This window comes from Lolium perenne, chromosome 2, assembly GCF_019359855.2.
Source record: "Lolium perenne isolate Kyuss_39 chromosome 2, Kyuss_2.0, whole genome shotgun sequence".
Taxonomy (NCBI): Eukaryota; Viridiplantae; Streptophyta; class Magnoliopsida; order Poales; family Poaceae; genus Lolium; species Lolium perenne.
Window position 1 is genome coordinate 78,778,324 of NC_067245.2, and position 23,583 is coordinate 78,801,906.

General features: G+C 43.3%; 1 protein-coding gene across 1 annotated transcript; it reads left to right on the forward strand.

Moving 5' to 3' along the window:
- Positions 1 to 16,092: 16,092 nt before the first annotated feature.
- LOC127333045 (uncharacterized) lies at positions 16,093 to 22,471 on the forward strand. Its single transcript, XM_051359364.2, has 5 exons — positions 16,093 to 16,402; positions 18,222 to 18,271; positions 19,570 to 19,647; positions 20,237 to 20,765; positions 21,088 to 22,471. The coding sequence occupies exons 1-5, from the start codon at positions 16,235 to 16,237 to the stop codon at positions 22,102 to 22,104; spliced, it is 1,842 nt and encodes a 613-aa protein (XP_051215324.1). The 5' UTR covers positions 16,093 to 16,234; the 3' UTR covers positions 22,105 to 22,471.
- The last annotated feature ends 1,112 nt before the right edge of the window (positions 22,472 to 23,583 follow it).

Here is a 23,583-nt window from a genome sequence, read left to right on the forward strand (position 1 = left end):
AAGTTGTGCTGAAGGTCGAGGGAGCTAGCGGGGTACTTGTGCCACCGTGAACGGCCCTCCTTGGAGTAAATTTTAATCATGCTCTTAATGATGAACCTGCTAGTTGTTTGCAATAAGCTTGTGAGTTCTTTTTGACTAATGTTAAGCTACGGTTTTTGGCACTTCCACCATCCAAATTTGCTAGCCTCTTCGGTAATGTGCATTGCCTTTTGCTCACATTGAGAATTGTGCATACTTCGCCGGTACATCCAAACCCGTGGGAGAACTTTCTCTTGTTCTCCTACACATAAGCCCATACATCTCCTCAAAACAGCCACCATACCTACCTACCACAGCATTTCCATAGCTGTTCCGAGATATATTGTCATGCAACATCCATTTTTACATTACATGCCATGTTGTCATTTATCATTTATATATTGCTTTGCATGATCATATGCAGCTGATGTGTGGTTTACCCATGTTACGCTAGATCATTGCACATCCTGCTACACTGGCAGAGGCATACAGTTTCATACATCATGTTTCATTCATTATGAGTTATTTGTACCAAAAAGTGTGTTGTCATATTAGGATGTTGCCCCTAAAAATGAAAAGAGCCGTGGAGGCCACCAAAAAGAAAAGAAAAAAAAGGAGAAGAAAGAAAAAAAATGAAAAGAAAGAAAAAAGAAAAGAAAGAAAAAAAAGAGAATAAAGAAAAAAGGGGGCAGCATTACTATCTTTTATCCACACTTGTGCTCATGTTTTAGCACCCGCATTATTCATAGTCATCATTTGTGCTCATGTTCAGCACCTACATTCATATGAGAGAGTTTTCATGTTTTACTAGTATAACTATGTGGGGAATTTACAGTATAGAACTTGGGTTGTATATTCCAATGATGAGCCTCCTAAAAAGTGCTCTAGGTCTTCGTGAGCAACCAAGTTGGATGCACCCCCACTAGTTCCATTGGAGAGCTTTCATACACATATAGCTCTATGTGCATCCGTTGCATGGCAATCACTACTCCTTGCATAGCTTCGATCATAAGGCTTCCTCTTGTCTAATGGTCATTTACAGCTTTGCAAGCCTTTCTTCTATTTGGCCTTCCAAACCCCCATTAACGTTCTTTATGCCATAACATCCTGGTGCTAATACCAAATGCTTGCGCTCACCGGTTGAGTAGACTTCGAAACAGTTGATTCATGACGTTCATGTTTATGTTTACTTGACTGAATCCTTCTTATGTTGTGAAAATTTACTTGATGCTTGGAAAGAAGGATAGAACTTCTATGCTGAATGTTTAATACATCTTTAATGAACTTTGTACAGTTGCATGTCTTTAAAGCAATAGTTCATGAAAACTTCTAGCTTGTCTAACTCTTGCATTATCATCTCTTATATCAATATAGATACTTGCTTTGAATGATTTGATCTCAGCTCATATGCTTTACAAATAGTATGATCAAGGTTATGATGGCATGTCACTCCAAAAATTATCTTTGTTTATCGTTTACCTGCTCGGGACGAGCAGGAACTAAGCTTGGGGATGCTGATACGTCTCCGACGTATCGATAATTTCTTATGTTCCATGCCACATTATTGATGATATCTACATGTTTTATGCACACTTTATGTCATATTCGTGCATTTTCTGGAACTAACCTATTAACAAGATGCCGAAGTGCCGATTCTTTGTTTCTGCTGTTTTTGGTTTCAGAAATCCTAGTAAAGAAATATTCTCGGAATTGGACAAAATCAACGCCCAGGGTCCTATTTTGCCACGAAGCTTCCAGAAGACCGAAGAGGAGACGAAGTGGGGCCACGAGGTGGCCAGACTACAGGGCGGCGCGGCCCAAGCCCTGGCCGCGCCGACCTATAGTGTGGGCCCCTCGTGTGGCCCCTTGACCTGCCCTTCCGCCTACAAATAGCCTTCGTCGCGAAACCCCCGATGAGGAGCCACGATACGGAAAACCTTACTGAGACGCCGCCGCCGCCAATCCCATCTCGGGGGATTCAGGATATCTCCTCCGGCACCCTGCCGGAGAGGGGAATCATCTCCCGGAGGACTCTACGCTGCCATGGTCGCCTCCAGAGTGATGTGTGAGTAGTCTACCCCTGGACTATGGGTCCATAGCAGTAGCTAGATGGTTGTCTTCTCCCCATTGTGCTTAATTGTCGGGTCTTGTGAGCTACCGAACATGATCAAGATCATCTATCTGTAATTCTATATGTTGCGTTTGTTGGGATCCGATGAATAGAGAATACTATGTTATGTTGATTATCAAATTATGTCTATGTGTTGTTTATGATCTTGCATGCTCTCCGTTACTAGTAGATGCTCTGGCCAAGTAGATGCTTGTAACTCCAAGAGGGAGTATTTATGCTCGATAATGGGTTCATGTCTCCGTGAATCTGGGGAAGTGACAGAAATCTCTAAGATTATGGATGTGCTGTTGCCACTAGGGATAAAACATTGGTGCTATGTTCGAGGATGTAGTTACTGATTACATTACGCGCAATACTTAATGCAATTGTCTGTTGTTAGCAACTTAATACTGGAGGGGGTTCGGATGATAACCTGAAGGTGGACTTTTTAGGCATAGATGCATGCTGGATAGCGGTCTATGTACTTTGTCGTAATGCCCAATTAAATCTCACAATACTCATCATAATATATATGTGCATGGTCATGCCCTCTTTATTTGTCAATTGCCCAACTGTAATTTGTTCACCCAACATGATGTTTATCTTATGGGAGAGACACCTCTAGTGAACTGTGGACCCCGGTCCAATTCTCTATACTGAAATACAATCTACTGCAATACTGTTCTACTATTTTCTGCAAACAGTCATCATCCACACTATACATCTAATCCTTTGTTACAGCAAGCCGGTGAGATTGACAACCTCGCTGTTTCATTGGGGCAAAGTACTTGGTTTGTGTTGTGCAGGTTCCACGTTGGCGCCGGAATCCCTGGTGTTGCGCCGCACTACATCTCGCCGCCATCAACCTTCAACGTGCTTCTTGGCTCCTACTGGTTCGATTAAACCTTGGTTTCATACTGAGGGAAAACTTGCCGCTGTACGCATCACACCTTCCTCTTGGGGTTCCCAACGGACGCGTGCTGTACGCGTATCAGGCAGCACTTGAACTCTTTGGCCCCATAGACCTCATAGTAGATCTTCTCTTGACTTATGTGATGAAAGTATGCATTGGGGCATTGGCGAGCATTTCTTGGGAGCAAATAAGGGTTGGCTCCCCGCACCTCCATGAATTGGCGCTTCTTCACATCAAGCATAGACTGTTGGGGTCCCCTTGCCCCTGCTGCTGCATCTCTCTGTCTCTTGGTAGTCCTAGACGGCATGATCTCTTCTTGCTCCTCCTCGCGATGACGACGAGAGGATGGCTTGACTTTGCCACCACGGGTCTTTGGTGCACCTGTGAACAGCAGAGATTTGGGAGGAAATAGGGGATAAGTGCACAAGCCGAGAAATTAGAGATCAAAAAGGACACTAACAAGCAACATTGGTGACTTTATGCAGACCGGTAGTACCGGATTTTTCAACCGGTAGTGCCGCTCAGACCGGTAGTACCGTCCAGGAATGGGCGGTACTACCGCTCAAGCTCGCACAACCAGATCGAGTTTGATCCATGGCCAAATCAACACTAGAGTCACACATTGTTGCTAGCTAGTATCCTTACACATGAATAGCTTCCAAGAGAGCTCCTCCACCACAAATCTCCAACAAACCCTAGCATATGCATCTAGGGAGATCAACTCACCCTAGAGAGAGAAGTTAGGGTTCATACCGGAGGACATGGCGGAGAAGGAGTTGGGGAAGCTTCTCCACGGAGGAGATTGGGCCGACGGCGGCTGGAAAAGGAGATCGGGGCCGATCTCTTCGAGCTCTTGAACTTGGGGCGCCCTTTGACTCGAGTTGGAGGAGGAAGAAGTGGTGGGTTGGGATGACCCGACCCCCAACCAGTACTCTTGCCAAAAGGGGCAAGCGGTAGTACCGCTCCTAGAAGCGGTAGTACCGCTTACCTGTACTAGCCCGGTACTTGAAGCGGTAGTACCGTTCTGGGGACAAATGTTCAGTTTCGTCAGAAAACTACCCCAGAGCGGTAGTACCGTCCACAAATTCAAAAAGAGCTCAGATTTTGGTGTAGACTTGTGCTTTTAGACGGAATTGGCTCAAGAGGTGGATGATGGCTTAGGATTAGATTATGGAACTGTTAAGGTACTACCCAACCAAGCTTGCAAGAATCAAAGCTAGAAAAGCCAAGCTTGGGTGAATCTCCCGAGAAGAAACAAAAAGAAGAAACGACAAACAAAACACGAAGAGAAAAAGAAAGAGAAATCAAAAAGAACACCACCTTCTTGGAGAGAAGGTTTGGTGGCCGAGGCCACCGTGTAAGAGTTTGGTAGTGTGAGGTCGCGTAGAGACCTAGGACTCACGACTACTACTCAACATGAAGCTCATAGTCACTTGATTGACGAATAATCCATGCTTTGGGTTTCTTTGTGCATCATGGGGGGAGGGATAGCTCAATAATTTAAACCGCACTCCCCCTATGTCCATGCGTGCTTTACATCTAGACATATGGCACAAGAGTGGTATAGATATCCACTTATGACACAATGTCCAAATGAGAAGCACAAGGGTTGAGAGGCAAACCTTGACGATAACCGATAGAGAGAGAGTCCATTGTCTTGTCGGGCACATTTGGAAAGAATAGATCCTTGGGATTGTTATACCGTTGAATCCCATCACATCTTGCTCTTGAGCATATCTTGTGCTTTGCGTGGATTATGAGGGTGTCTTGACGCATTAGCATCCCGGCGAGAGAAGATCAAAAGGATAGGTTCGTGTGAGGTTGGTTCCTTGATCATCATTGAGATTTGGGTCCTCGCCTTGACGTCATTGATGTTGATGCCGAACTTGAGGTTGTGGAAGAGGTGACTTATCACTTGGTTGTCCAAAGGAGGTGACTTGGCCTTGTGGTGTAGATGGCTCCATATGGATGGAACTTCGTCCTTCCCCGGTACTCATAGAAGGTAGCGTTTGAGATTGGTGAGAGCCAACACTCATCCTTCCTATGGTAATCGGGGGAATTACATCTCCTTTCTCACAAGAAGCACTTCGCCTTCTCCAACGAACCATCATATCTATCAAGAAGTCTCATCACTCAATACCACAAGCCTCTCAATAGACTCATACTCAATCATTAGGCTTGTGTGTCTTCTTAGATTTGTCTCTCACTTCCGGCAACCCTATGAGGTTAGGGTAAGAGTATGGCTAGGAGCAAAAAGTGGATTCCTTCTTTGCCAATGAAGAAAACCAAGATCTTGAGAACAAACTCCGTTCCATTGTTGCCTCTTCTTGCTAGGATTATGTCATAGAACTTGTATCGAAATTGTTTGGGAAGCTTCATCACGATGCATTTCCTTTCAACATAATTCCTACAAAACACAATCTCTACACAAAGAAGCAAATTCCATTAGTCCTAGACCGTGGCCCCTTGAGAAGACTAGCTCCACAAGGGAACCACAACATGTTCATAATAGTGGGTACAAAGACCCAAGAGTGTAGAGCAATGAACAAAGAGTACATATGTAGGAGCCTTGACAAGATAGGACTTTGATCACCACTTTGTCAAGACTCCAATACCTTTACGCTTGATTGTGTCGTCGTCATGAGAAAGATGGATATAAGGACTTGATGACGACAACAAACTCCTCGCTTCCGGACATAAGACTTGTGGCTTCAAGATAACCATCCAATAAGCACCTCCGAAAGCAAGGCCCTTCATGGATCAAGTGTTGGAAATAGGAGCCCACTTTTCAATGGGCTCTACCTCCATATCCTTTGCTTCATTGATCCTTCCTTCTCTCTCAATCTTCTTTGGCATAATTGCCACTTCTCCTTTATGGCATAAGTCCTCGTGGGCTTCAATGACTCCTTCTAAGAATTGAACTTGTATTTGGAGACTCTCAATCTCGGACCTCAAGTCATTGGCTTCATCTTCTCGGTCCACTAGAGCTTCCTCAAGAAGAGAATTCCTTCTCTCGAGTGCATGCTTGTGTCTCTCCAAGGTGGCAATGTCGTCCTCATGATTGCGGCATATGTAGTCCTTGCTTGAGCGTTTGTATTCTTCTATGGCTTCATCTTGCATGAGCTTGATCACCATAAGTTTGTCCTTGCTCCTCTTAAGATAAGCAATTTCATCCTCATGGTTACAACAAGTGACCTTTTCTTTGCTCGAACGAATCCACTCCAACAAAGACTCATTTTGCCTCTCATTGACTTCAACTAGCTTGGCCTTGTGTTTCTTTAGAGTGGCAATCTCTTCTTCATGATCACAACATTGCACTTTCTCTTTACTCAAGCGATAGTATTCATCCAAGGCCTCCTCTTGAGTTGAGATGACATCCAAGAACTTTGCATTGTGTTTTCTCAAGAAGCATACTTCATCAAGGAGCTTGTCACAACATGAGTTAGGACCTTCATCTTCATTCTTCTTGGCAAAGGTTGCAACATCCTCAATTGACCATTCATGATCTTCTTCAAGATAATTCTTCTTTGTCTTGAGTTTGTCCAACCAACCAAGAGCATAATCTTGATCCTTGAGTTTGGAGATGAGAGAGTTGTTGTAGTCTTCAAGAATAAAAGCACTAGTCTCAAGAGTCATACGCATGCACACTTCTTCCTCATAAGCTTGGGTGTGAGAGATAATCTCCAAATCCTTCTTCTTTTCAAGTTCTTCACTTTCCACCATATGGTCTTCATCTTGAAGCATGTTATCTCTAGGCTTGTCGGTGAAGGATCCCTTGGTGATGTGGTCGTTGGGGAGCCGCTTGGGAAGGGGTCGAAACTTGCTCTTACGAATGAGGTATCCACCATATAAGTCCCTTTGCTTGTAGAGGCAATCCGCAACGAAGTGACCTTTGTCACGACAATTGTAGCAAGAGTTCCTTGATCTTGAGTTCGGTTTCTTGCTTCCACTCCAAGGAAGTAGAGCATTGTAGAACTTTTTCTCGATCCAACGGTCATCCACAAAAGTCGCTCCAAGATCTTGCATTTGGATGGCGAGAGCAATAAGGCGTTGATACATCTCTTCGGGCGATTCTCCCTCTATCATGACAAAGTCATTTGCCATTACTTCACTAAGATGAGAGCATTGGATGTCCCCATTTCCAAGGAAGAGCTTGTCAAGTTCGTCCCAAGCTTCCTTGGCGGTCTTGAGCGATTGGATATGAGCGCGTTCCTTGGGAGTAATGGCCAAATGAATCATGTCGATGGCGATGGCGTTGAGTTGGTGGTCCACCACTTCCCTTCTTGTCAAGTTCATTGGGTCTTGTGGTGAATATCCTTCTTGAATGATCCGCCAAAGCTCGGTAGAGGTGCTACACACATGAGAATGCATTAGTAGTTTCCAATCACCAAAGCTATTAGATTCGAGTGATGGTGGAGGACCATGAGTCATAATGCAAGGCATGAGCATTTGAGCATAAGAGTCATAGTCACTTGATGGAGATGCATCCTTCCCCTTTGATGAGGTGTCAACATCCTCAAGGTCCTTTTCCCGATGTGAATTTGTTGATTGCTCAACAATCTCAACACAAGGAAAAGAGTCGACTTGTGATAGAGAAACATTGACACCTCTATTAGTATCTATGATGGGGTTAGGCTTTGGAGTAATCAACTCCATCATCATGGCCTTCAATTGAGATACAATGGATGACTCCAATTTCTTGAGGTCATACAAAGTAGCCGGAGTATTATCGACACTTGATGATGGAGATGATTGCTCACGGGAAAGGGCTCCATTCACAACCACCTCTTGTTCGGCCATTTCTTAGGCGGCAAAGCCCGAGCAAGAAAACCTTGCTCTGATACCACTTGAACGGATCGTAGCGAACAAGAGGGGGGGTGAATGGCGCTACGGCAAGTTTTAACCTTTTTCAAGTTTTAGCGCAACAGAAGGTAAAGGTGATAACTTTTGCTATAGCGGTGTTCCTACAATGAAGCTAGAGCATGTGCAACAAGTAAAGGAATCAACAAGATAGTAAGAGAGAGGAGCGAGACAACCGGGGGGGCGCGAGGCGAGTCGAGGTTTGTTTCCCGCAGTTCCCTCCACTAAAGGAGGTACGTCTGCGTTGAGGAGGTGCTAGTCTCACACAAGAGACTAGGCGGCCACACCACGAAGGAAGGCCTCACCCTCTTCCTCGAGAGAGCTCCACGGAGGTGCTCTCCCTCTTCCACTAAGGCACCGGTCGAGGCGGTGATTCCTTCACAAGGTTGGGGCGAGCTCCACACACACAAGGATGCTCCCAACACCCTATGGAGCTAGTACATCACCAAGCTAGGCTCCATAGCTGCTCATCTCCAATGCTCCACCATAGGAACCCATCTCCAATGCTCCACCAAAGGAACCCCTCCAAGACTCCACCAAGAAGCTCCTCCAATACTCCACCAAGAAGCTCTTCCAGTGCTCCACCAAGAAGCTCTTCCAATGCTCCACCAAGAAGCTCTTCCACCAAGGAACCCTAACAACAAGATCCACTAAGGACTACCACGAATTGGTGAACTTTCTCTCGGTGGAATGATAGATCGGGGTCTCCTCCACCACCACACAAAGTATGAACAAGATTGGTTGGGTGGATGAGGAGATCCCCTCAATTTTGAGCTCAGCAACAATGGAGGAGAGAGAGAGAGAGAAGAGCTGAGCTGGGTGGAGAAGAAGGGGCCTTTATATAGGTCCCTCCAAATCCAACCGTTGCCCTCTGTTTTTGCCTAAGCGGTACTACCGCTCCTAGAAGCGGTACTACCGCTCTGAGTTCGAATTCCCCACTGAACTTGTCCACGTGGACACATTGCGGTACTACCGCTTGCGGTACCGCTTGCGGTACCGCAATGGGGTCCAAACCTTACTGGATCCCAAGCGGTACCCGAGCGGTACCAAAGCGGTACTACCGTAACGCGTTACGGTACTTCGCGCGGTACCGTGGGCGGTACTACCGCCCTCAAGTGGTACTACCGCTCCAGGTACCGTGAAGGTACCGCAACGTGCTCTGTGGGACTGATTCTCGTGCAATGCTCAGAGCGGTACCACGGCCGGTACCAGTAGAGGTAGCGGTACTACCGCTCCCGGTACCGGTAGTACCGCTATGGCTAAAACAGTTTTCCTCTCTTCCTCTCCTACCATGTCACCTCACGACACACACGCAAAACCAGAAACCCTAAGAGCTACGCTTCGGTCTTCTGATCATAATGTGCTCAGCGAGGGTACCGTGCATCTTGCAATCCTGTCAATGACAAACTTTGTGCACGGTTAGAATTATTCGAGTGTTGTTATCAAACACACAAAACACGGGATATGGATCTTGCTCTTACAGTCGAGGAACCTAATATTTCCCCTCTTAACCACAAACGGATGAAGCCTGGTGATCAGGGGGATATGTGAGCACCCCTTCTCTGCTCGACACATGTCTAACGACGTTATCACTGTACACGCATCAACGCGGTCCAGCGCGTCGAGTGGAAGGGCGGAGAGACGTGGGGAAGGTGCACGATGACGCGCTTGGCCGTGGAGACACTGGCGCGACCTCAGATGCGCGAGGTTGAGGCCGGCGAGGTAGTGGCCGTTAGTGAGTAGCCGTTAGTGACCGTTAGTGAGTAGCAGAATCCAACGGTGGTGGCCCAATCCAATGGTAATAACCGGGTGCTCACGTATCCCCCTGATCACCAAATCCACTCTCTAACCATAAATAACCTATTTTTAGTCATTTCTATGACACAGTACCTGTTTAACATCAGCAACTAAAGTAGCCAACTAAATCAATTCATACCCTTCTCCATTTTAAAGAAGAATTCAAGGACATCATAATATCCTTACTTTGGCACACCTAGTTCGTATGGTATTTGACACAACCCTTCAAAATACCATCTCTATGGTAAAGCCTAAAACCCTGTCATCGCCAAGGGACTACATAAAAACACACATAAACATCCATGGTCGAACTTAGCATGTAGTTGGATGCATGTGTTCTTAGGGCCACTTCTTTTCGGCTTCTTCAGCGGCTTCTGGAAGAAGCTTCTCCTCACCAGCTTCTCCCAGAAGCCCGAACCTTAAATATATTCTGGCTTATAATCTTATTTAGCCTAAACTAGAATATAAGCCAGAAAATTTTTAGGGTCCAGGCTTCTGGGAGAAGCTGGTGGGGAGAAGCTTCTCCCAGAAGCCACCGGAGAAGCCCAAAAGAAGTGGCCCTTATTCTAACACCGAGCAACTATAGGTGGAATGACACTAAGCAAGACAATTAAGAATATAGCAAAAAAAATATGCATCTTCCAATATATAATTTTTGATGCAAATTTTGTTCTGCAAGACAAGGAACAATTTAACAAAGAAATTGTATGTTCCGATATATAACTACTCGCACTACTTGACCAATTTACTCATATCTTGAAGGAGTGGGATGCTATAAAATGATCATGTTGGCCTTCTAAAAACGCTCTCATGGAAAATCTTCTCTAAGACAGGAACTTTCAAACTTTGGCTACCTTTACTTGTATTTCACTTGCAGTGCACTTCTGATTATCTAGACCTCTCCCCTCTTCTTATAGGAGCTTAAAAGTAAATGATGTTCTTTAATTATTATTTTTTACATCCACCTCTGTATCATCGAAGATTTGCTGATTTATTACAACCGACAAAAAAAAATATTTGCACACAATTTTGTCCCGTACGTCCAAGTGGTTGCAGTGGTGGTAGGCGGGGAGAGGTGTTTTATTATCGTGTATCCTTCTTTAATTATTTTTTCCCGCCTTGGTCCTATCAAATCTTTTTTGTACAATCAATAAGAACATTTACACGTAATGATATTGTGTATCGACTACAAGTAATGTAGAACCTCTTGTCAGTCTTAAATTCTTCTTTTATCAAACCACCTAGGTCTCATCGAAGATTTACTTATTTGTTACAAACGACAAAAAAATGTGTTTGTGGTGGTGGTAGGTGGGCAATGGTGTTATCATATTATGGTGTATCATTCATCGGTTCTTTCATGCCCGCCTTGGTCCTATTAACTTACTATGATTTAATAATTGATAGAAACATTTACACGGAATGTTGTGGTGTATCGACTACACACAATCGTTTGAAATAAATGTCGTTCTTTAATTCTTCCTTTTTGGCACCCACCTCAGTACCATTGAAGGTTAACTGATATTTTACCATAGAAAAATAGTTACACACAATTTTATTCGTGCTTGTGGTAAGTGGGGAGACTCTACACGAGGGACCAAGGGCATGTTTGGTTGGAGGCCTCACAAAAAGCTTCCTGGCCTAGAGTCTCCCTCAGACTTGCATGTAGGTTATTTGGTTGGCATCCTCAACAAAGAAGTTGTACCCCAGCCTGGAGAGCATCTTGTGAGTGAATAGCCTGGCTGCAGCACATGCACGTGTGTTGGGGGAGAGGTCTCTCGAAACCGCTCTCACCCCATCGAGTCCCTCACGGTCTCCGTCAGATCTAGGCCGCCCCGGCCCCTCTCCCTACCTTCTCCGGTGATAGCTGCCATTGTTGTGGGCGAGGGTCCCTCCCCTGTATAGTGGTAGACTGGTAGGCTAGTTTTAGGTGTCAAGTTTTAGATTTGGCTTTATTCCAATGTTCTGGAGCGCGTCGATGTGGCTTTCGAGTTGTGCACATCGGCTTGCGGTGGTGTTGTTCTTCGCCATGGCAGCGAGGTGCTGCGTGCGATGGGAGGGAGCAACACCAGCGTCTTCGTCAATAAGCTCGAGTGGCTATGTTGGTGGACTCGGCGACGACAGTCAACAATCGAATCCTCCACTTCTTGCTCGTCATGGAGGCGAGAAGGATGGGTGACTTGGTGGCTACGGCGGCTGGCGGACGAATCTACGGCAGGAGAGAGGTTCTGCTTCTCTAGGGAGGATCCTCACGCCGGCGCTTCCGTCGGTGTACTCCATGGACGAAAGGCGGCCACTCCCATCTCTCGCATCAATGATGGTTCCTTCCGGCCGGCGTCTGAAGTTCGTCGTCAAGCTCCAGGCTTTCATGCCACTGTGGAGGCCCTTCGGCTCTGGTGAAGTGAGCTCCCGCCTCATCGTCCCAATTGGTTCTGTCCCCGGTGATGGTGAGGTTGACTGCACTGCGACGCAGATGTGCGAGAAAGAAGGAGCTAGCATCGATTTCTTTCTATGTGTATCTTTCGAAGTCATCTATGAAATTTGTAAGGGCTTGTTTGTAATTTCTTGCTTTTCTGAGGCCCATTCTGCAAAATGTGCTTCTACCACTATTAATCAATGAAAACATCGGTCCTTCGGGACCGACCCCTGTTAAAAAATGCACATGAACGTCATTAGCCTTGCCCAGGCGTAATGAATTGGTTTCCTCGCTCAAGCCTGGGAGGCTAATGACACATGTTATCCACTAGAGTCATGGTTCAATAATTAATTATGGGCTGACAATGTAGATTCAGTTGACTAAGTTGTGGACACAAGCCAACCACATCTAACTCCCTAGACAAGTACTCAGACTAGCATCAAATTGATCCAAATCATCTAAATCAAGGTTCATGAAAGTTTCAGTAAAAGCAATATATTCTTCAGAAGGTGTTGATTTAGAGCTAGTTGCAATATCATTTTCATTATAATAAAGTTTATCTTCATCATATTCATATTCTATATCATCATTGGATAAAGACTTAGATAAATCAGGCGTCCCCTCTTTATCCTGGCCATCACCCAACAAATATTTTTTTAGTACTAATAGGCATCCTAGACAATGGTGAACTTGCTAGGATAGTATTTTTTTAGTAGCAGGAGTAGTAGCATCATTAGGTGAAAACTACGACTTATAAGGCAAATCCGTACCTCTCCTTGTAGTGGAAGGCACAATAACCTTCTTAGTAGAATCCATATACTTTCCGGTGAGAAACAAATAAGTACAAGAAGTAAATGGTAACAAGTGGCCTTACCAATAAAGGTAGGTTCCCCAGCAACGGCGTGAGAAAATATCTTGATGCCCACAAGTACAGGGAATCGCTGAAATCTTCGATGGAAAGTATTACCCAAATTTATAGTTTGACTCAAGGGGAACACAATAACCACACATGTATATTAATAAACTCACAGAGCAAGTGGGTGATTTATAGCAGTTGATTCAAAGCAGTAAAACAAGCAGTAGATTTTCAATTTTCATGGAAAGTAGTGATGTGTAACTTTCAGTGGCTAAAGACGTAGGCATGAGGTTATAGCGGGGTGTTGCATGAATTATATTGATCATATAATGTAATCCTAATAACATGACATTCATCTCTAATTCGGTTGTGTGTAGGTGTGTGATGCATACTAACCAAGAGAATTCGCATAACATCTATTGTCCTGCCTGCCAATTTCACTGGGGCCAACTTGGATACTAACCAAGAGACTTTTCCTGAAAACAGCGTCAGTTTCAGCAGTTTTATCCAAGTATGGTGAGATTCCGGAGCAAATCTTGGAGCAAAGTACTTGTAAAAGTAGATACATTTTAGATATATCAGCTCCCCCAAGCTTAGCTCGTTGTTTGTCCTCAAACAACTCAAACACAGTGTAGAGGCGACAAAAGACTGTGACAAGAACTTCGCTCTATGCATGCATAACATTTAACATAGCAAGTATTTGGAACATGGCTTTATCAATGAATAGAAAAGTGTTAACAAAAGTTCACTATGTTGGTATTCCACTGTTTATACATGGCGCAAAGGAGATAATATATGGCAACACTACTTAGGCATTATTAATTGATAGTAGTAACGAACACAGTTATCGCATCGCATTTGATTGAATCATGAGTAAGGTTTTTGAGACCTTTGATTCTTTCAATTGTTGACTAATAATTCACCATGTTTGCATTGCAAACTAAATACTTGGGTGATGTCGTATGCTTCGAGTCTTTCAACCTTTAAACACTAATAGAAGACCCATATCTGAGTAAGTGGTAGGTACTTCAGCTGACAACATGGTGGAGTGGAAGTAGGATAGGTGCTTTCTTATAAGCTCTATACATTATATAAGCAGCAGGGGTTTTACCCCTTGATGTGAGCTTGTATTTTTATCTTTCATTCAGCTTCACTTGTATAGGCATTTCTTGGTTTTTGTATTTCTTTGGTGGGCACTTCTTAGTTTTTTCCTTTTCTTTGCGGACATTTCTTTGGTGTCATCATAATAGCCATCTCAATGGGTTCATTCTCTTTTTTTTAGGATAGTGGCTCATGGATATTTTCCCACCAACACAATGATAGCCATGTCGGTGAAATTGGTTTAAAGGCTAGCAGAAGGCTGATTGGTCAACTAAAGATACTATCAACTGATTTACATATGACTTAACGAATAGATTCACCATTTGAAAGACTGGATTGTCATACAAACATTGACCTTCATATTACAAAGACACGTGGGAATATAAATATTCATCATTGAATATGTGTCACGTTCATAGTATTTATAGACCTTTGTTCGGAGCTACTATTTTTCAATCAAGTCTAAATAATGTTACTCAATGGCATCTCATTTGCATCATTATATAGCGAGAAGAACACAAACACGATAAACATCCATTACCACTTCCCTAAGTATTGATGAAACTATGCACAAGTACTTCGTACTCCCTCTGTTCTTAGATATAAGGTGTATAGTTTTTTAAAGAAAAGACTTCAAAATATAAGGTATATTGCGTTGAACAACCGGTGTGGATATATTTTTAGGGATTTTCTTGCGTTTCCTTATATTTGAAAACTCCTCTATTTTATCATGTTAATTGTCTAGAATCAATCCCACCAAAATCTTGTGTAGTTTTCTCTCCACATGTGTTTCTTAATTTCCGTGCGAAAACTATACACCTTATATCTAGCAACGGAGGGAGCATTATTAAATTGCACATATAAATATAGCAAATGTATCATACCTCTTTCATCAATTCACACATGTTCATTCATCATTGATGTTCTTCCTCTCCCAACTTAATCATGCGTGGTATTTTTCCTCGATTTTAGTTTATGCGAAAACAGATAGAAAGAAGACGTTTGCTAAAAACAACGACAGTTTCAGCAGTTTTATCCAAGTACGGTGAAATCTTAGAGCAATGTACTTGAAAAAGTAGATATATTTGAGATGTATCACCTGCCAAGAACACCTTCTTGTCAAATATATTCACCTCGCGAAGACGGGTATGAGAAATGAGAACAGACATATGCAGACACCTCCAGCCACGAAACACCACGGACTTAGAGAAGTGCAAATCCTTGATGCTTCACGGATCATCACATGACAAATTATGAACTATGCTATTTTATTTCTATGCATGGCAATGCATGTAAATTTTGTTATTTGTCTGAATGTAATAAAGTTTGCTAACATTTGTATTTTTACATATTTCTATGCTAATTTGGGGAGAACAGGGTGAGAGAGAAAAAAAAACTTAAAATGCTTTGGCCTCATGGCCAAGCAGCCATCTTGTTGTCCGCGACTTGACCCAATCAAATGCAGACGGATGTTTTCGGCGTCCATTTTGTGTCGAACCGCTAGAGATGTCCTAGGTATCTCCCGTGGTATTTTTTGCAATGCCGGGTAGAAAACTTTAAATCCATCCTCGGCCCAACCCACATTCTACCGCAGCATTCATGCCCCATTGATGAATCTAGGGTACTTTCTGCTGCTGCTAGTACTTGGCTCCTTGGAAGAACAATCAGATTCTCTGACAGACAAAATTCTTACTTCCTGTACCATGCAGTTCTTTACCTGAAACCAGGCCGAGCCATGTGCACCGAGTAGACAGACACTCCCTCATCATCAGAAAGCAAAGCGAAAACTACCATGTGCACAGAGAGTCACCACGTACGATATACACAGAGAGTAAAAAGCGTTGCGTGAGGGCGGCGTGGGCCCGCACCACCGCACGTCCTAGATTAGCACGAACCCAGAATAGTCGAGAATCTAAAATCCAAAACCAAGGCTAAACAAAAAAAAAACATCGGGGAAACCGGGAACGGCCCACGGCCAGAGGCAGAGAGTCAGAGCCGAGACCGACCGACCGCGACGACCCCGACCAGCTCCCCCCGTTTCCGAGTCTGACTCCAATTGGTTTGGTATTGGGTCGGCCTCCCCTATCGTCTCCGCGAGCGATCGCACGCCCAGGCCCCAACCCACAATTCTCGGCGCCCCAACCAACGGGCCACGCCGTCCGTCCGATGGTGGTTGTGGCGGTGGAGGCGGAGGAGCAGGGCTGCGGCGCCGCGGGGTGGGGGACGTGGGAGGAGCTCGTGCTGGGCGGCGCCGTCCAGCGCCACGGGCCCGCCTCCTGGCACGCCGTCGCCGCCGAGCTCCGCTCCCGCTCCCCGGCCTCCTTCTCGCCCGAGGTCCGCACCACCCCCTTACGCCCAACCCTAGCTTATCGGTGGATTACGATTACGACTCCCCTGCGTGCCTGTAATGTCGCTAGGATAAGGGCCGGCTAGGGCATATTTTTATTTTAAGTATTTTGGTTTAAGCCAACTGGAATGATTGTCCCTGGGACGAATTGGTCGGTCCTAGCTAGGGTTTCGTGATCATTGATGGACATACGCTCTCGTGGGCTTATATATATTGACATGGATGTCCAAGCAAATGTTAGGTTTGATTTTAGAATTTAGAGACACGTTGATTTGAATGGGCTTTACGACCTGAAAATAAAACAAGTGATAATGAGCATGCCACAATTTTGACCTGAACCAAGGGAATCAAATCAATGTCCAACTATCAATTACCAATAGAATGTGGTATAATTTCTTATTCTTTTTTCTGCGAGGAACAATGTGATATGTATAATTTTTGTTTGTCCGATAGTGGACATCGTGGGCTTTCAAACATTTAGTTTTTGATATGTATATCGATCAAATGCTAGGGTTGTGATTTTGGTGACTCTGAGCATTGTCACATTGGTTGGATTGGATGAATATGAACTTATAATCTGAAATTAAAACAAATGATAAGGAGCATGCCACAAGTTTGATTTGAACCAAGGGAATTGAATCAACCTGTCCAACTACCGTTGACCAATAGAATGGCATAATTTCTCCTATTTTTCTGTGAGGAACTATGTGGTATCGTTTCAGTTTATCCGACAGTGGACATACTTGCAGGGTTTTAGATATATGGTTTCGACATGTAATGCCCAGCAAATACTAGGGTTGTGATTTGGAGATTCTGGGCATTGTCGCACTGGTTGGATGATCATGAGTTATGCGTTCTTAAAATAATGATGCAAATGAGTACCAGCTTTACGACCTGAAAATAAAACAAAATAATAAGGAGCATGCCACAATTTTGACCTGAACCAAGGGGATCGAATCAACGTCCAACTATTAATTACCAATAGAATGTGGAATAATTTCTTATTATAATTTTAGTTTTTCTGACAGTGGACATCGCGGGCTTTCAGACATTTAGTTTCGATACATATATCGATCAAATGCTAGGGTTGTGATTTTTGAGACTCTGAGCATTGTCACATTGGTTGGATTGGATGAATATGAGCTTACAATCTGAAATTAAAACAAAAGATAAGGAGCGCGCCACAATTTTGATTTGAACCAAGGGAATTGAATCAACGTGTCCAACTATTGTTCACAAATACAATGTGGCATAATTTATCCTTTTTTTGTGAGGAACAATGTGGTATCGTTTCAGTTTATCCGACAGTGGACATACTTGCAGGGTTTTAGATATATTGTTTCGACATGTTATGTCCAGCAAATATTAGGGTTGTGATTTGGAGACTGTGAGAATCGCCGTGCTGGTTGGATGATCATGAGTTATGCGTTCTTAAAATATTGTCGTGCTGGTTGGATAATTTCAATTGGTCCTATAATTACAATATGACATACATTGCACTTCTTGTGCTCATTTTGGTACCAAGGGCAATTTTTCCAACTGTGTGAACCTTATTTTTTTGCAGCATACAGTTATGCTTGTTAGCTTATCTTTCTCCAACAGTTGGGATATGTAGGAGCTTTGTGCCTATTAGCTGAAACATTCTGAAAATTCGCACAATTGGTCTTACAGGTCATGATATTTCTGTTTTTTAAATTGTGGGGAGCAGGGAGCTTGCATCCTTTACGGCCTGTCGTATGTAATGTTTGGAAGAAGTTGTGTTATTGATTGATTAGCTGCTTGATACACAAGCCTTCTTGTTTGCAGGAATGTGAAGCAAAATTTTCAGAGATTCAAGCACGCTACTCTGCAAGCAAGTAAGTGTTACCCATCTGTGTGATGTATGTACTAGCTTTTCCACATAATTATATTGGGATTAAATATGAGTGGTCTATACTACGTATTATGATATATTCCGAGGAATGTTTGAACTGTTGTTAGATGAATTTCAATGTTGACATAGTCCTCACTCCTCATCCTGTATGCGTGTGTGTGTAGGAGCTGGATGAAAACTTGAATTTGATCCTTTGTATGCAACGTGTTCCTCAGTCTCATAGTACATATAAACCCAATATAATTTCTGCCATTTCTCCCATAGATACTAAGCAAGTATGTACCCTTTTTTTGCCTTTTGAGTTGATTTAGTAATTATAATAAGTACTAATTAGAAACCAAGCAGTTAATCTTTTTTTATATTTAGGGACATAATTAGTCTCCCTTCATAATAAGTGTTAAGTTGAAATTTTGCAAGTTCTACGGGTGAACTGGTTTTGACATTGTTTTATGTAAGTATGGACACTGAGCAGGGCACCAATTCCATTTTTATACGTAGAAGTAACAAAATTACATGAAGGACTGGTTGCAACATGTACATAGCCTCAAATCAGACTTTAAGGCTAAGAATTAGATTAATCTTCTCGTTTGCAGTTTTAAGTACATTTAGCCCATATATGCAGGACTTTCAACCGAATGCAGTTTAGCATAGATATTTGTATGTTGAATAACAAAGTAGCTTAGTATGTGCGTGTGTGTAGGAGCTGGATGAAAACTTAAATTCGATCCTTAGTATGCAACGTGTTCCTCATTCTCATAGTACATAGAAACCCCAATATAATTTCTTCCATTTCTCCCATAGATAATAACTAAGCAAGTCTGTACCCTTTTTTTTTTTTTTTTTTTTTGCCTTTTGAGTTGATTTAGTAATTATAATAAGTATTTATTAGAAACCAAGCGGTTAATTTTTTTTTCTATTAAGGGACATAATTAGTCTCCCTTTATAATAAGTTTGTGTTAAATTAAATCTTTGCAAGTTCTACCGGTGAACTGGTTTGACATTGTTTTATGTAAGCATGGGCACTGGGCAGGGGGCACCAATTCCATTTTTATACGTAAAAATGAAGGACTGGTTGCAACATGTACATAGCCTCAAGCCCTCAAATCAGACTTTAAGGCTAAGAATTAGATTAATCTTCTCGTTTGCAGTTTTAAGTACATTTAGCCCATACATGCAGGACTTTCAACCGAATGCAGTTTAGCATAGATATTTGTATGTTGTATAAGAAAGTAACTTTTACATCGATGCAGTATTTGATTAGTTTTTTCTGCTCCTTTGCAGTGCTTGGTTTGACGAGCTTCGCAAGCAGAGAGTTGCTGAATTGAGAAGGGAGCTGAGAAAGTCAGAAAGTTTTATCGGGTTAGTATTTCAATGTACACCTGGTTCATGATTTTTTTCACATGTAATATTCATAATTATTTTGGCTATACACACGTCTTTCGCAATATGTAATGTATCAGCTCAATTAGCAATTAACCAGATGATTGATAGAATGATACAAGGTTAATCAAAAGTAGCCCATCCATAGAAATCGTTGCTGATAATTGGTAATTATTTTTCCTAGATAGACTAAAGTGTGAGGAGACAGCGGAAAGTAAGGGCATTAGGCAGTGGAGAGAAATAGAGGAGGCGGAGGCACTTTTGGGGGAATTTTAACTTTGACAATAGAACCAGATGACAATAAACATGATATTAATTTTTTTTCATTTAGTGGTGTTATATTTACTGGCTTAATTAACGCTAACTGCATTGAAAACAGTGAAATGGATGGATAAGGTAATTAGTATCTCAACGCAACTTGAGCTTTCATCAATAGTTTAGAATTCTGGTAGTATTATCTGGGTCATACTGATGCCAAGTGTTAGCTATTTTAGACAATAGTTATGCTATCTGGCTGGAATGTTTTCTGTATATTTAATAATGTGCAATCTGGCTTCCCCTCTTCCAGATCCTTGCAGTCGGTGATCGAAAGCCTCAGCAATAGCAAACGTGATGATAGCAACTCAGGATGTCACACTGAATCACGTTCGCGCAATGAAATTGCAGGTGATACTAATTCCTCAAGTAAAGAATTGTCCAAAGATAGATCATCCGCTGCTAGTTTCACAGAGGAAGCAAGCAACAGTCAGAAATCTCAGAATGTTCAGAATACATCAGCAGAAACATTGTCAAAGCCCCTTGTTGAAAAGAAGCCCTGTGCCAAAGATTGTTTGCTTTGGGGCTCTAGAAAGAAAAGGGGATTGCGGGAGAAAAGGGCTATTCTAATGGCTGATAATGGTAGTAGAGATGGTGAGAATACATCTACATGCATACAGAGAGAGGATTCTTCTGAGGGATGCAAGAAGGGCTTAAAAATCCCAAAGGTAGAGCCTGCTGTTTCTGTGTGTGAAAGAGCAAAACCAAGTTTAGCAGATATTGTGAATAGTATATCCACTCAAGGTGACTGTAATATGTTGCAACGCCAAATTGATATCCAGGTATTCAATCAGTCTTTGTTCCATTAGTGCTTGAGTAGGTGGTTTAAATTATGTAGTCTTAGGTTTTTTTACATTTTTATTAGAATTGTCCACTATGTGTTCTTTGGCAGGATCAAGAAAATCAGATCTTTGTGGCCATTGTGAATTTTCTTGTTTCCTTATCACCTGAGTTATACTTAAAGTTACTCAGTTAGTGTGTTCTGGATAATAACTTTTCAGTGCCTAAAATCACCTTTACAGTTAATCTCCTTGAGATAAATAAAATAGCACATGAGCTACTGATTTTGCACTCCATCTTATGTCTCCTTGTTTTCATCTGCAGCGGAAGAGAGCTAGATACAAGAAGATGATCCGCCAGCATATGGACTTCCGAATCCTTCGCACAAAGATCAAGAGTGGTTTGATCTCTTCTACCAAGGAACTCCTAAAAGACATGCTCCTGTTTGTGAATAATGTCCTTGCATTCTATCCAAAGGCTACACTGGAGCACATGGCCGCAATCGAGCTCCGTGGTATCATGTGCAAAACATTGCAACAGAGTTCAAGCATTGTCTCGATGGGTTGTGGAGCGCCAGGGGTAGCTACTGGTCCTGTAATCAAGAAGACCGCTGTCACGATAGCTAGCGACACTGTTATCAAGAAGACCACAGCAGGGGGAGCTAGTAACCCTGTAATCAAGAAGACCACGGCAGTGTTAGCTAGCAACCCTGTAGCGAAGAAGGCTGCGGCAGGGATATCCAACGACCCTGTAATCAAGAAGACTGTGGCAGGGATAGCTAGGGACGCTCTAATGAAGAAGGGCACTGCAGGGATGGCTAGGGATCCTGTAATGAAGAAGGCCGTGGCAGGGATAGCTAGTGAGCCTGTAACGAAGAAGGCTGCAGCAGGGATAACTAGTGAGCCTGTAATCAAGAAGGCAGCAACAGGGATAGCTAGTGAGCCTGTAATGAAGAAGGCAGCGGCGGGGATAGCTAGTGAGCCTGTGATCAAGAAGGCCGCGGAAGGGATAGCTAGTGAACCTGCAATCAAGAAGACTGCCGCAGGAGTGGCTAGTGCTCCTGTAGTCAAGAAGATTGCTCGGACACTGCCGGCAGTACGTCACGTGCCCCGTGACGCCAAGAGAAGCAAGGTTCTCCCAAGGGATACCGGAAGCAGTGCCAGTCAGGCCGAACCCAAGGTCGTCCCCAGCGATGCAGCACCGACATCCAACGAGAAACCTGACCAGGGAAGCCCGCCAGCCAAGAAGCGGGGCGTCGGGCGGCCCCCGAAGAGCGGGCAGAAGCGCGCCGCAGAGCAGCAAGAGAGCCCTGGCAAAGGCAGGAAGAAGGCCCGGAGGTGAAGGTAACTTAAACGAGTTCGCCGATTTTGCGCTGTGTACATACAGCCTATAAGGAGGCCATAGACTTTAGTAGCTCCGTCAATCCAGTGTTGTACTACTACCTGTTAAAGTTAAAGTTAAAGGACTAGGTGAGGAAAGTCAGGATGTTGTAACGGGAAGGGGGCGTCAGTCAGTTGTCCTTCCTTCCTTCCTGGTGTTGTGTTATAGACAGCTGGTAGATGAACCGTGTTTTGCCTTGTAGAGGAGAACTAGAGATGCAAATCCGAGTTAGGAACATAGATATGTGCCTGTCTTAACTGTATGTAATACCGATATAGTTCCCTTGGTCGAATATACTACCCATTGCGGCGCAGTTTTGCGTGGACAAGTCTTGATGTCTGCAAGAGTTTTGAAATGTTGTAATCTAGAGTAGTAGAAGAGCGTGATGGAAAATGCTGTGAAGATTGTGTCGAGGCAACGGTGCTGGGCCGGAAGTCCCCCCATGAGTGGTACAATGAGTTATGGGATTCACTATTCAGGACACCCAGCTGTGCTTGAAGGATATAGTGATTCGAATTGGATCTCAGATGTAGCTGATCTGTACGCCACAAGTGGGTATGTATTTACCTTTGGAGGTGGCGCAGTATCATGGAGATCTTGCAAGCAAACCATATTGACGAGGTCAACTATAGAAGCAGAACTTACTGCTTTAGACACAACCACTGTTGAATCAGAATGGTTGCGTGAGCTCTTGATGGACTTACCTGTGGTTGAAAAACCTGTTCCGGCAATCCTTTTGAATTGTGACAATCAAACTGTAATTGTCAAAGTGAACAATTCTAAGGATAACGCGAAGTCATCAAGACACGTCAAGAGACGTTTGAAATCTGTCAGGAAATTGCGAAACTCCGGAGTAATAACTGTTACCTATATTCAAACAGACAAAAACCTGGCAGATCCCTTTACAAAGGGACTATCACGTAATATGATAGAAAGTGCATCGAGGGAGATGGGTTTGAGACCCGTTGATGTTACACCATAGTGGTAACCCAACCTTTGTGATCGGAGATCCCGTGAATTAGGACCTGGGAAGAACAAGCTAGTGGTTTAATTGAGGAGAGTATTATGTAACCCTCTCTATGTGAAGATGCATAACTCTCAATTGCTGTAAGACAGGTTGGCAACAAGCCTTAATGTGTTTATGTTGGCTATATTAGCAAAGATCTTTGTCCTCTGAGCATTCTTGAAATAACACACCTATATGAGTCCGATTGTTAAACGTCGCAATCTATGAGATTTTGGGTGATCTCTAGTAAACTCATGAAGAGACCACGAAGTATGACGCATATGCTTCACCCGCGGGGTAGGCTACTGGCAGCCATGTACTGGTCATGACTTTGAGTGAAACCCTGTTCACGCAAAACTTACAATTCAAGGCTTAGTCCATTGTTCAAGTGTGAATGGATGTAGCTTAAGGTTCTAGGCGGAAGTTCAACTTAA